This window comes from Lichenostomus cassidix, chromosome 1, assembly GCF_008360975.1.
Source record: "Lichenostomus cassidix isolate B80296 chromosome 1, HeHo_3.0, whole genome shotgun sequence".
Classification (NCBI taxonomy): domain Eukaryota; kingdom Metazoa; phylum Chordata; class Aves; order Passeriformes; family Meliphagidae; genus Lichenostomus; species Lichenostomus cassidix.
In genome coordinates this window covers 27,459,375-27,473,690 of record NC_139479.1, presented here as the reverse complement: position 1 = coordinate 27,473,690, position 14,316 = coordinate 27,459,375, and the positions used below count along the sequence as shown (strand labels likewise).

The 14,316-nt window shown below is 39.9% G+C and overlaps 1 protein-coding gene across 3 annotated transcripts in view; it reads left to right on the top strand.

Annotated features, from left to right (window-relative positions):
- Window positions 1-14,004, top strand: part of NCK2 (NCK adaptor protein 2) — an 85,730-nt gene extending 71,726 nt beyond the window's left edge. For all 3 annotated transcript variants that reach the window (XM_085053993.1, XM_085053982.1, XM_085053972.1), the window contains 2 exons: window positions 2,758-3,479; window positions 12,616-14,004. In XM_085053993.1, the coding sequence (XP_084910119.1) occupies window positions 2,758-3,479; window positions 12,616-12,810 (917 nt within the window). In that variant the 3' untranslated portion in view covers window positions 12,811-14,004. The remainder of the gene's footprint in view (window positions 1-2,757; window positions 3,480-12,615) is intronic.
- The last annotated feature ends 312 nt before the right edge of the window (window positions 14,005-14,316 follow it).

Sequence of the window (14,316 nt, the reverse complement as noted above, 5' to 3'; positions counted from 1 at the left end):
GGGAAGCTGGAGATTTGAGATGGACCTGGGGATGTGAAAATGGTCAAACGGTAGGGGGACTTACTGTGAATCCGGCAGGACATGAGGGCGGCAGAGGAGGAATTGCTCAGCTGGAGGTATAAGGAGAAAAACAGGAACAGATTTCCTTCATTCTGCTCATGGAACAACTTGTTTCCTCTTCAGTCATGGGCACAGTTATGAATGTTGCAATCTCACATAAAAAATTATAGTTGAATAATGTGCATGTCCTTAGCTGTGCTTGGCTGCAGATGGGTTCTCTTCATAGTTAGTTGCTTTGGTCAAACCAACTGGAAAGTCTTTGGTGCACATTGCTGCTGTTGCAAAAGGTTAATCATTACCATGCTGTCAGCCTTAAAAAATTTATTCGCATGAAATGTTAAGCTTAAACTGAAGAACTCCAATTGCCTTTATTGATAAAAATTAGAAACTTTACTGTGGTTTCTTTGGTTTTGTTTTTTTTTTAAATTTTCCCAAATTTGTAATGATTTGTGTTTAATGGGGAGGACAGGAAGGAACATTTGGAATGTCAGATGCACCGTTGAAAGGTTTGTGAAAAAAGATGGAATTTATGAAACTGCAAATGAAAGAGAGTGCTATGATAACTTTTTCCTAAAGGTTTAGATACCTTTATCAGATTTCAGAGGGCTTTTCTGAGAGATTTTGGGGTTTTACCTGTTTGTCAACATTTTTTCTCTAGATACTTCAGTTTATGGCATTTTCTTGTCACACTACATCCCCGTCTCTCACAGTTATCTCTGTGCTCTGAGTTTCAGCTAGTTAGACCGTAATGAAACTTTGTTATCTACTGTTTTTTTTTATTTTATTAGTTCTTCTGCTGTAATTCCTAGAAATATTCTCAATATCTTCATTTAGTGAGCAGATAAAAGCATAAGTTTTTAATCTGAAAGGTTCAGTCTCAATGGAGGGCTTTATGTAGAGAGAATGTATTGAAATACCGTTGCTTGTTTTCTATGAAGTTATAACAAGTAATTTCCCCCCTTTCTTAACAGAACGACCCTTAAGTTGTGTTTGTTTATATCACCGTAATTTAATGCTCATTAGTTCTGAGACATCCTTGTCTTTTTGGTTAAAAATGATCTCTAAACTGATGAAAATTTCCAGTCTTGGCAGAGATCAGAGCCTGACCAGCCTCTGATTAGTGCTCACTTGTACACTCTTTTCCTGCGATTGTCTCCCGTAGTACAATAAGCTGCCCTCCCTCATTACGCCTGAAAGTGCAGCCACTGGCTCTTGGCTGAAATGATGTCGTTAGAATGACATTAGGATGTAGCAGGCTCCAGCAGGAAGCAAGGCGCTGGTGGGGAAGGTCAGGAAACACTTCAGGATCATCAGAATTTTCTGCCATCTTCTGAGACCATAAGACTATGTATTAATTAGTGTATTTAACCCTTCTAGACAGCAATTGTTGCATGGTTATGTGTGCACTGTTAGTCTGTGCTATACAGATAACTCTGTGAAATAAGCATAGAGGTTTTGTGCTGAACAAAGAAGCTTTGCTGAAGATGCCCGTTGTATATGCAAGTACATATATATCTAAATATATTGAAACACATTTTTTGGTAGTGGAGTGGCTGGATTGAATAATTCCTGACTTGTTAAAAATAAAAGAGCATGCATCTCCTTATTTCAGATTTTTTTAAGAAACAAAAGCAAAGTACCTTTATTTATTTTCCTTCTATTAAGTATTCCATAATCAGAATGTGTGCTCTTGTGTCTCAACTAAATCTCTCACCTGCCAGCCAGGCACTAGGAGTATGGAGAAAAGTACAAATGCTCCTGTTTCTGTAATGGTTTTGCATTCTGTCCCTTGCATGACATTTTGGGTGTTGCTTGGTTGTGCTATACTGAGACTTTGTCTTTCATTTTCAGAACTTTAAGTGGATTTCCCAAGAGAGGGCTATTTGTTCACTTTTTTATTTTGTTTATATATAAGCTTAAGCAGGGGTTGCTGCAAAAGTGTGTTGTGCAGTTTTTCTTTATATTTAAACAGACATTAGTATGGCTCCTCTAATTAAGAAGAAAAAAAAGTGATGTGTTGTTTCTTCTGTACATTGTATTTCACACTATAATTAAAGCCATGACAGGACATCAGAATTTACAGATTATAGGGAAACATATGCAAATGGTCTTCCTCACCATCATGTTTCTGCTGTTACAGTACGTGATGAAATGTAGGTGTAAGGTGCGTGGATTTTGGAAGCGGGGTAGGAAGGAATTACATAGGTACCTGCCTGGGTACTGCCAGAGCAAAGAGCAAAACAATCTGCAGACAAACTTTAGCTTTTATTTCTGCGCTAATTTTTGTTGATTTTCTTTCACTTTTTGTTTGAGCCAAATTAAAGTAATCTTTAAAATTAAAAGGCATGGTCATTTGGCTGGAATTTAAAGATACATAACAGCAAGCTATGAAACGTTTCAGTGATTAGCTGTTCTAGTGAAGAAATCACTGTGTTTAAGTGTGTTTAAACTATGGTACTTCTGAGGAGAGAATAGAAGTAATTATAACACAAATTGCTCCTCACCTAATGGTGCATCAGCTGGATCTTAAGGAGAATCTCTTAAAGGTGTTGCTATTTCCTGACTATGTAGTGTTACAGAAGAGATCTCCATTTAGCAGTGTTGTTGAAGTGAGGGAACAGCATGTCACCAAATCCAGCGTTTGCAGTCTAGGGACAAGCATTCCAAGTGACCACTTTACATTTCTGTCTTTAACAGGCTTGGGAAAAACCAAGAGAAAGACGAGTGCGAGAGACGCCTCCCCCACTCCCAGCACAGACGCAGAGTACCCTTCCAACGGCAGCAGCGCCGACCGGATTTACGATCTTAACATTCCCGCCTACGTGAAATTTGCCTATGTCGCCGAGAGGGAGGATGAACTGTCCCTCGTTAAAGGGTCCCGAGTGATTGTCATGGAGAAGTGCAGTGATGGCTGGTGGAGAGGTAGCTACAACGGACAGATCGGCTGGTTTCCTTCGAACTATGTGGTAGAGGAGGTTGAGGAGGCAACTGCAGATTCACCCAGCTTTCTCAGCCTGAGGAAAGGCGCTTCCATGAGTAACGGCCAGGGCACCAAAGTACTCCACATTGTTCAGACACTGTACCCATTCAGCTCGGTCACAGAAGAAGAGCTCAATTTTGAAAAAGGAGAAACTATGGAAGTCATTGAAAAGCCAGAAAATGACCCAGAATGGTGGAAATGTAAAAATTCCAGAGGTCAAATTGGTCTTGTTCCTAAAAACTATGTAGTAATCATTAGCGATGGTCCTACCATGAACACTTCCCATCCGCCTCAGATAAGCTACACAGGACCATCTTCGACCGGACGGTTTGCTGGAAGAGAGTGGTATTACGGGAACGTTACCCGGCACCAAGCAGAATGTGCCCTGAACGAAAGGGGAGTGGAAGGAGACTTCCTTGTTAGAGATAGTGAATCTTCGGTAAGTGGTGCTCAGCCTGCAGGTTTGTAACCCCCATGAGTGGGTTAGCAAGCATGGCATTTAACAGATTCCCTCTCTTTTCACCCTTGAAGAAGCGAGCAGTGCTTCAGCCAGTGCCAACCAGTACCCTCCCGGCTTGTGAGAATTGGTCTGTTAGTGAAATGCAGTGATATTTACACTGAAATTTAACAGCTGTGGTCTGTATTATCCAGTGGTTTTCTAATTAGTGGACAAGCAAGTAAATATTTCAGGTTTCCATTTGGCTTTTCATATGTTTCTTGTGCAATCCTCAAATTTAAAGCACTACAAGATGGAATAATTGTAGTTGCTTGAAAATTCAGTCATTGATTTAAACATAAAGCTAATTTCAAATAGATTCTTCCCAGTTTCAAATAGATTCTTGGTCAGTTCTGTTCTGCTTTTAATTGAATAATTTCATAGTTTCTTTATTAGTTAAAATCCCATTGTAATTTCTTTGTGATCTACTTAGATAATTTAGGTTGTAATAAGGGAAAGTTATTATTGTATCTCGTTGTTAAGGTTATCATGCACAGCAGAGAGGATCAAGTCAGCAGCTCTTACGCCTTGTAAATTGAGCCTTGATGACATCAGAGAGATCTGAGTAGTGCTGATTATGGTTCATGTAATTCTGAAAGTTCAAATTTAAAATTCAACTGAAAGGACTTTTATGTATGCTGAAACCAGAGAATTTGCAGTTAAAAATTACCCCTAAAATTACCCCTTGGCTGTGATTTTGAAAAGGTGACAGATTTTAATCTTACATCATATGTAACATTCACAAAATTGACAAAGTGCAATTTGGTAACAGTCCCAGATATTTTTATCTGAAGACAGTATTGTCTGATTAAATTTCAGGCGTCTCTCCTTGATGAATTTGCTCTGCAAAAAACTTGATAGCTATCAAACTACCCTTTCTTTGAAGCGCTGTGTCATTGAATTCCTATTTCTGCTTAATTGTAATCACTAAACAAAGGCAAATGCAAATAAACCACAGGAGAACAGTAAGAAAAATAGAGATGAAATAAAAATAAACCAGGGGAAGACAGGAAGGAAAATAGGAATTTAGAAATCATGACTGATTTACAGAGGCTGAGAGGAATCGAGTTTGTTTAGTCAACAGAAGAATAGAGTGACGTGGGACACACAGTGTTCTAAAATGTAGAAAGCCACTGGAGGATTATGGTTATCATTAAATTACAGTAGTTCTGTGTTTTTTTCAACATTCTTTTTCTATCAACATCCTGTCTGATGCGGGCAGGTAGAATACTGGATGCAGTAGATTCTTGGTGTGTCTGTCCAGCAGGTAGAAGCCCACTTTCAGATCTAGAGGCATGACATGTCACAGTGACCACTGGCTTGGTTTTTTTGCTCTTAAGAGTCTGCCTCTATCTCTGGAGTACACAAATTACTTTGAAAGAGCACAGTAACCTTTTAATTTAATATGACATCATAACACTAAATCCTTGTATTCAAAGCAGTTTCAAACTTTCTGCCTGCATTGTTGCTGGAGAAATCATTGCTTTGGAGTACAAAAAGATTCATTCAGAATGTGGTCTTCAAACTATTTTCAGCATCTAATACTTAGTGGGATAACAGAAAATTTGTTCAGTTCATATCACAGCGAGTTTTCTGCACACTCGCAGGACAAAAAGCGCTGAATTGAGGAACTTACCTCTTTTCCTTTTTTTGAACTCTTTATCTGGTCTTGCAAACCCTGTACTTGAGACTCTTTTTAGCAATGAGAAAATTGTAATTATGCATGTAAATGCCTTCTTTGTATTAGTACTACATGAGAGTTTTAGTTTTTATTAGGTTTAAAGAAATAATTTACTGCATCTTAAACTTTTGTCTGCCCTAATCTTTATGTATCATTCCATCGTATAGTGTGTTTATGTGTGTGAATTATAAAACACTGGGACTTGCTAGCTTTTTCCCTGGAGTGCCACAGAGGGTGTAATAAGTGAATGGACATATTTGATAGCATTGAGAAAAGGATCATAAAAGATCTATTTCAAACTTACTATGTATGGAACAAAGAAAGAGTTTAGCAATAACTTATAAATTTCTGCCATTTGCTGTATTTCACATGTGTGACTACAGAGGTTGTTCTTGCTGTGGCTAAAAGTCACCAGGAGTGTCTGCGCAATCCGAGCAGAAGATCTTGATTAGAGAGAACAGACTGAGCAGAGCCAAGCTGTCAGGCTCTCTGGTTTGCTCATCTGACCACCGGAGTGGTACTTCCCATTACATTGTGTTGTTAACTCGCCTATTAAAGCTGTGGATGAAAGGGTTATTCCTTTCTAAAAAGGCCCATAGACAAAACTGAGAGTCATCCTGCTAATTTTGTGCCTGATTTTTGACCTGTTTTAGTTTTCTGTAGCCTTCCATCACCATAGTTACAAAAATTCATCTGTATCAAAGTTCGCCTTAGATTTCAATTTTGCTCTTGTTACTGAGCTATGAAAAGCTCTCCTTGGATAGATGAAGATTTGTATTATTCTGTATTCACTTGATGACTGTTTTTCCATTACAGGTGTTAGTGGTTGCAAGATTTTACAATGTTTCTCTAGGTTTAACTTACCAGATGTTTGTCTCACCACTAGATTCCTTTAGCCAAAAATATTCTGCTCAATAATACTTAAATCTGCAGGATGCTGCCATAGTGGAGAATAACCTGAGCTGAACTCTGTAAGGTAGCTAGGAGCCTGATTATCTTCATTAATTACGAAATACTATTATTAGAACCATAAACTTGTTTGAACCATTTAAGCCCATAGTTTATGTAACAGGCACAGTTACCTACTGATAACATTATTGCCAACTCTGTTATGCCTAGATAATGTCACCTTAGTTTAGGAGATCTGCAAGAACTGGCACTTGCCTGCTTGATTTGTTCTTTCAGTTGCTCGGTTGATGAAACCTGCAGTTTGTCTCATTTAAGTAGCAGAACTGAACAAAAAAATGCAGATTTAACCTATGGAGTCTCTGTACAGCCACTTTTTGGATTCCAGGCTCTGCAGTGGTCAGATTTTTGTTTTCTCTGTGTAGTTCCTGACCCAAGACAAACAGGTCTTAGTTGATATTGGTGGTCTTGTTTGAGTGAGTGATCATCATGCTTTGAAGATCTCAGATTTCACTGAGTAGAGAAGCAAATTTTGGTGGGAGAGGGTTGTTTTGTTCAGATTCACACCAGGAAACAAGTGTGCTCACTAGTGCTGTAGCTAACAGGAAGCAGTAGTGTGTCACCTCTGGCTTCTGAGCAGAGCCTTTGCTGCAGACACCTTTAAATTTCAAAGGGAGCTTCTGTCAGAACTTGTGGGCCCCTTGCACTCCTCTGCAGGTGGTTGTGAAGCTGGTGATCAGATAAACAGTGCTTCGTAGTCCTATGAGGTCTTTGCATGAAGCAGAGGTGGTGTTATTTTTCTCAGACTATGAATGAGCTATGCAAATTTTTGGATGGTTTCAGGAGCAGTTATTCATTAGGAAGTAATGGCTTCCTTCTGCTGGTAGCGTCACAGCATTCAAATTACAGTAACCCATCCTAATCAGAGTTGCAAAGTATAGTTATAAGATTATACTGATGTTTGTAGATGTATTAAAATGATATTGAGGATTGTAGGTGTGGCTGTGGCTGGATTTGTGTCCATTTTTTGAGATCATATTTAGCTTCTCTGTTCTTTGTCTAGCACTAATGACAATAGAGGGAGGAGGCAGAGGTTGAGAGTTTGTACATTTTTTGAGGTGCTAATTCTGTAGCATTCAGAGTGTCCCATATTTTCCTGGGGTTTTTATCCTGCCTCTTGGATAGAAGCAATGAAATGCAGCAACTGTTTAGAGACTGAGCATTGGTCATGTTCTGTGACATGAGGTGATTGAGTACAGCAGACATGAGGAGAAAGTTTTTCTTTGATAACAAGCATAGGGTAATATCCTAGTGGTTTATTTTAAATGGAATAACAGCAATCTTATTAGAGCCATGTTTGAAGATTGCTGGTACCAATTTGTATTTCTGATTTGTGTAATACTGATTTTAGAACATAATCATTGCATAGGGAGAAGAATGGTATTTGGTTGTATCCAAATGAAACAGAAGGGGTAGAAAAGGGAATTAACCCTCCCAGATGGCTCTTTCCAGCCTGACCTTAGATCTTTGAGCTATGACTTGGGGTTTTTTGGCTGGGTGATTGAGTAGAAGTGAGGGAAAGCTTGGGTATGGACGTGGAAGGAGTTGGGGAGCCCTAGGGCAGGCTCACTGATGGGAACTCAAAGGGTCCAGAATAGTTTGAAGAATAAATGCATGAGAATATGTTTCTTGGAGAAATGGCAGTGGCAAATGGGCATTGAAAGGGAAAATTTGAAATAAGTTACGGGATCAGTGAAAGGCTTTCAAAGGGAGCTATTTTTTCACAACCTTGCCATTTATAAATTATAAAATTATCATTTCATTTTCAAATGGAGATTGTAAAGAGGGAACTCTCTTTTTTCCATTTCACTTGTTTTTCCTTATATTGCTTTATAGCTTGCTTTCATGATAATTTTCAATCGTTTTTTTTTTGAGAGTGCAGTTCCTAACCAAAGAAATAAAATTAAAGAAACATCTTCCTACCTGTTGTTTTCCACATGCTGTGAGCATCAGCTAGCTTATGGTCATCTCTAGTTATAAGCAGGTGTGTTAAAATAAAGGAATTTGAAACAATACTACACCGGGGCTGTAGGTGCATTAGAGCTAATCTTTAATTTTCTGGTTTAGGAATTGATTTAAATTCAGGTTAGGTTTTTCAGATTTAGGTCTTTCCAATTATGATGGTGCAGAAATATTCATAGGTTCCCTGCCACAAAGCTATGCACTGTAACTCTGTTGCAGAATCATCAACTCTTCTATAGACTCACAGGATTAAAGATTACTTCTGATGTGCCTTTATTTGGTGTATGTGAGTCTTTTATTCCTGGAAAAGTTAGTGTGTAAACATCCAAATGTAGCAATTAATTTAAGAGGGAGACGAGAGAAAAATTGGCCAGCACTTAGAACAAAATAGCTTAAACAGTAAATAAAATAAACAGACTTGGAGCAAATCCAAGGAGGACAGCAGGGAACCAATTCAGACTGCATCAAACCAGCATACTTTGAAATGGTAATGTTAAGAGCAATAGTTTATTTAGAGATTTTTTTTAAAAATAGTGTTTTTAATGAATTTGCATTTTTGTTAGAGCAGGAAGGAACCAAAACAAAAACAAGTCCAATTGCTTTTGGTGTTTGTTCATGAATGCTATAGAAGTTACTATTCTGAGACCAATAAAGGGTTTCAGGATTTTTGCAACAGCTGTCTGAGCTCTTCCATCTCTTTGCACCGGATGATGACTCTCAAAAGGGTTAGATCAGCCTTTCCGCCTTTTAATTTTTATTTAATTAAATCAGATAATGAAAAGAATAAACTTTGTAACATATTCTGCAGAAAATATGATAATATCTTCTACTTATGCATCAATCTAACTAGCAGGCTTCAGGGCTGTAGAGCATAGACAGTAGTTCATGAGAAATGTTCATTCACTAAGGTTGTAATTAAAATGGCAGAAAGAGTTTTTAATGTATTGTGTAGATCACCTCACAAGGATAGAAGTCTGGCCAGTGCCTGGGTCATGGGACAGTAAGTCACAAGTCCAGCATCTCTCTGCCTGTCATTAGCACATCCTTTATGATCTAGAAACAATGATTCTTAACAAATACAAGGAGCTTTGAAAGCTCATGATTTTGATATGCTAAAAACAACTGTGCTTTCTCAGAAAGCATTAAAACTTTTTTGAGAGCAAAGTGACTATTTCACTTATTTTTAAATTTTTGTCATAACATTTTTCTTGTTCCTAAATCAAAAAAAAAAAAAGTTTGTTCTGTTTATTAACTTTCCATTTGTAAGTTCTTCTAATTGAGAGCCTTTTGGTTACTGTTTTTTGGTTGGTGTAGACATCACCCATGGAAGCAGCAGAACTTAAGCAAGGTTTGATACTGTTTTTTGAATCCTAACCAGCTAATATGTACATGCTGCCTCAGTCTGTCCTTAGAGAGGCCCTACAGACCTGCCTGTGTTTGGGGCATAGCAATGAGCACACCGCCCAGAACCCATGCCCTGAATTTCTCCTCCATGAGTCCAGGGTCCCAAAGCTTCTGCAGAGCTTTGTTTGTGCAGGCTGGTGCTTTGTTACTGTTTAATGGCTGCTGCTTGAAGCTGTGGAGATTCCACTGGAAGCAGGTCCCAGGCCTGTATGGCTGTGGCTGCTGGAGGGTTTGTCCCCACTGCATTCAGGGCCTTAACCACAGCAAAGTGTTCATACAGCCACGTTAGCTTTAACCCAGTGGGGTAAGTACTGGTGAGCATTCTGTGCAGCTTCTGAGGCAGGAGGTTAATATCATAGAGATAGCTGGCTTAAAATAGCAGTTTTCAAACTTGGAGTTAGGGATGGATGACAGGGCACAAAATGTATCTTGGGTGGAGCATTGGAAATCCCAAAGATATGCTCTTATGCACATTTCTCTCCATCACTTTCCCCCACCCTTCCCACTCTGCTTTTGGCAGTCACAAAGAGTGTTCCATGTATTTTGAGCCAGTGGCTGCTCAGTGCCAGAGGAAGCCTTCCTGATGGAGCCTGCACTGACCTGGTCAAGGCCCGGTGACACTGAAGTATAGATGGAACAAGTAATTATCCTATGGGTGTCATGTAAAACAATGTTTAAAGAAGTGATGCTAGTTGATCTGGAATGTGGTGGCTCGAGGTAGAAGAGGGTTGGGCCAGGGGTGTGGGGCGCTTGCTGGTGCCTTTAGCAGTGCAAAAGGGGAAGAGATGCTGCCCAAAGCCAAGCTGTGAGTCTAGGGAGTTGGACCAGAGCCAGATCAGCAGGCATGCCAGGAGCTTTGTTTGCTGTGGGCAGGGTGCATGGAGTCAGAGAAAAGGCAGAGAAAGCATTAGTGCTAAAACAGGTGAGGGAGAGATGCAAGGGATGAGATTTTAGGATAGGCAGGACATGAGGGATGTGTGGTCAGAGACGCACTTTATTGCAGGAATAAGGACAGCATGTCTGAGAAAATGCTGTCCTCCAGCTTATTTGGGTATGTACTCAGTGTGTATTTGACCCATTACAAATGCAGTGTAGAGGACTCTGGAGGCTGTGGTTTTATGAACTGAAGTCTGGTGACAGCAGTAACATGTGAGGGCTCCTGACCCCTCCACTTTGTCCTCTGCTGTGCCACAGCTGTGCTCAGGATTGTTTTTAGGGCAGTGCTGTGAACCAGCTCGTGAGCTTTGATAAGCCTGGACAAGCTCAGGTTTGCAGTGCTGGCTCAGCCAAAGCAGCAGTGTGGTGGGGAGAGGACCAAGGGTCACAGGAATGTTGTGTCTAAAGCCTGTCATGTGCCTTCAGTGCTTGAAGCCATGCCTTTAGTTGGCTGAGAACCTGCAGCTGTATGTCCAGAGTAGCACTTAATTCCATTAAGTGCTTTTTACAAACTCCAGTGTGTGCTTTTTAGTATTCATTTTCCTGTTGGCTGGTGACACCTCCATACACCTCTCACAGGGCAAACCCATGCTCTCATCTGTCATATCCCACTCCTTCATGGAAGGGAGCACCCAAGATTTATCAAAGAATGGCAAAAACTAGAACGGTCCAAGAGAAGCTCATGAAGTTTAATTAGCAAACTACAGACTTGGCATAGAAATTCATGTTTTGCCCCTACCCTCTAACAGTAAGAGGAATAATAAAAGAAAAGAGGGAAGAAAGAGGATGTGAAAGGGAGTCCAGATTGCAGAGGAAAGGAGATCTGCAGTCCTGGATCCAGTATCAATCCAGCCAATAGGGTATCCAGGGCCCAGGGGGTGCATCACCAAGGCTTTGTGGGGCTACCTTCTTTATATAAGTTTTCCCTGCCCTGGGATTAGGTTTCTTGCTTGTCAGGTAAGTGAGTTAGCGTGTGTAGTCTTCTAGACCTTTATGGAAATGGGGGGAGCTTTGAGGGTCTTTTGATGGTCTTGATCCCCCTCTACTGGACTTGCCTGCTCCTTGACCCCATTCCTGTGCCTGCACTGTTTTGTGTTATGTGGTCTCCAGAGTCTCCATGGACAAGAATAGCAAAGCTGGCCCCAGAAAGGTGCTGCCTGACCTCTGCACATCCCCCCTTTCCATCCACATCCTTTCCTAACTTGTCTGCTTGAATGTTCATTGGTGTTTGAGGCAGCACATTAAAAACCCTTATTGCCCAGGCTTCTACGCCATCTCTGTGGCCAGCCAGCAGAAGTAGGTGGCTGGAGACAGAGTTCAGCTGGAAGCAAGGGACACTGAGTGCTTTCTACCCTCCTGTGGTGGTGTGTGGTGAAGAAAGTGGAATGGTCTCATTCTGGCTGTTTGGATGACAGTGCTCTCCTTGTTAAAGCAACTGATTGCCTAGATGAAGAGATGTATCATTAGAAATTTTTCTGTCCTGAATAACTTAATTAGTGCTTAAATTCTGTCTTTTGTGGGTGATGGTGAGATTTGTACTGTGTTTTTCTTCTATAGCTTTATCTTTTTTTACAAAGAAAGTGTACTCATTGGGAGAAATGATTCCCCATGCATGTGATAATGAAGAAAAAAAGGTGGATGTGTTTTTGTCTTTTGCAGTGTAAAGTAAGAACGGCCCTCTAGTGGTCATGGCTCTAAAAAAAGCAATACGGGGAATTCTGTTCATCTCATCCAAGCAATACTGCAGTAATTGTTTTCTCCAGGGCACTCTAGTGAGGAAGACATGCATGATAAAAATTTCTCCCTTCTCCTTGACATTCTTGTGCTTCTAGATTGAGTAACTAAGATAATATTTGCAATTTAGTCATGTAATTGGCAACTTCAGACTGTGCATCTGGGGAGCTTTCACTTAACTGACTTAACTGCGCACGTTAATAACGATGGCAATTATTTATTGAATAATAGGCTATCGGGTTTCTTAAGTAGCTAAAGCACCGAGCTGTGGAACAAAGACTAATGTAAATTACCATCAACTGTATGACAGTTTGTTCCTGAAACCGCAAAATTATGCCTTCATTTTGTTCACTTTTATGTAATTATTTTTTTTTCTTTTTGAATTCTTCTCAACAGCCCAGTGACTTCTCAGTATCTCTAAAGGCGTCGGGGAAGAACAAACATTTCAAGGTGCAGCTCGTGGACAATGTCTATTGTATTGGGCAGCGACGCTTTAATACTATGGATGAGTTGGTGGAACACTACAAAAAGGCTCCCATCTTCACCAGTGAACACGGGGAAAAGCTATATCTTGTGAAAGCACTTCAGTGACGTTGAAGATGGACTTGGCCACCTGGGCCTCTTATAACTTACAAGCCTTAGGTCCTAAATTCACTTTTATAGAGCAGAGCAATATCTGAAGCAGGCTTAAGGAATAGGCTCTTTCTAAAGTGTTTGCTCTGTCAGTTGCTGTTTGTCCTCTTTTTTTTTTTTTTTTTTTTTTTTTGTTTGCCTCCTTTTGTGTTCCAGTTTTGTTAACCTCTGACCACCTCTCTTCAGGTTGAGAGTTTCCCTTGGGTGGCCATGGCGAGCACTCACCTTCCCGGCAGAGTTCAAAACGCCCCTCTCCTGTGTACGTTTACATAGTTAGTTCAGATCAAGGAGGGGCGTTTTCAATTCAAACCAGTGTTAATCTGCTCAGACTGCTCACGCAGGCAGAACTCTCCGTTCAGAGACATCGGGCACAGTTTGAATGCACTGAAGCTGCAGCTGCTTAAGTGAGAGAGAGTAGACATAACAGTTGTGGCTGTGAGTTCTGTAGCTATATCGCTTACCGAGTAGGATAATACAAAACCTCCTAGTTCCTAGAAGCACTCTTTACACTGTACTCTGCTATTACATTGCCTCTCTGACTCTTTGTAAAGAGTACACTAATAAAAGCATTTTGGAATAGTACTTCTTAAAACTACTATGGTAAGATTGTAGTAAAAGAAAACTAGTGTATTTTGGTCTGTAATTGCAACAAAGAGAAATTTTATTTGAAAGTTGATTACTAGAGAAAGAATAATTGAATTGTAAAGGCTGAATGTTTTGGTAATCTACAACCAAATGTGCCATCCACATAATGCTTTTTCCTCTTGCCCTTCTGCTTGTTTGAATTAAACGATTATGTATTTAATTCTCAAAGTAATATGTATCTGTAGCTGATTGTTGACACTAATACAGAAGATTAATAAAAACTGATCTTGGGTCAGGGTGGGGCGGGCTACCAACACTATATATATATTTGCTTTATGGAAAGAAATCTTCGGGTTTTACAGAGGATGGCGTGGTTGGTAGGAAGAGACACACAGAATGTTTATGAAGAAAATGCATTTTTCTCTTTTCTTTACATTTAAACTCCTTTATGGTTTAAATATACAGTCTTTAGATGGCACATTCCTGAGATTGAAGAAGGGATCATGAGATCTCAAAATCTTGCATACTCAGTTTTTTGGATATTGTAATAAAAAAGGTATTACGTCATGATGGAGTACTGGATTTATCCTTGGGTGGTAGTCCTGGTGTTACTTTAGCAAAGTGGAGTGAATAATGCATTTGTTTGTCTTGGAATTTGTGTGGCCTAAAAAGAAAACATCTGTGACTGCAGAGGACAGTTTTGAAAAGAGGCAGTGTCTAATGAGCTCTGTGTTTCTTGTTTCTGTGATAATTAAGTCCAGTCATAGCTTTAATGAAAACTGCAAGATGGACCTACTTCCTGGTACCTCTTTGCTATTAAAACACATTCCTTGCCTATTCTGTATTTCAGCCAGTAGTAGTGCTACTACCTCTGTGTAT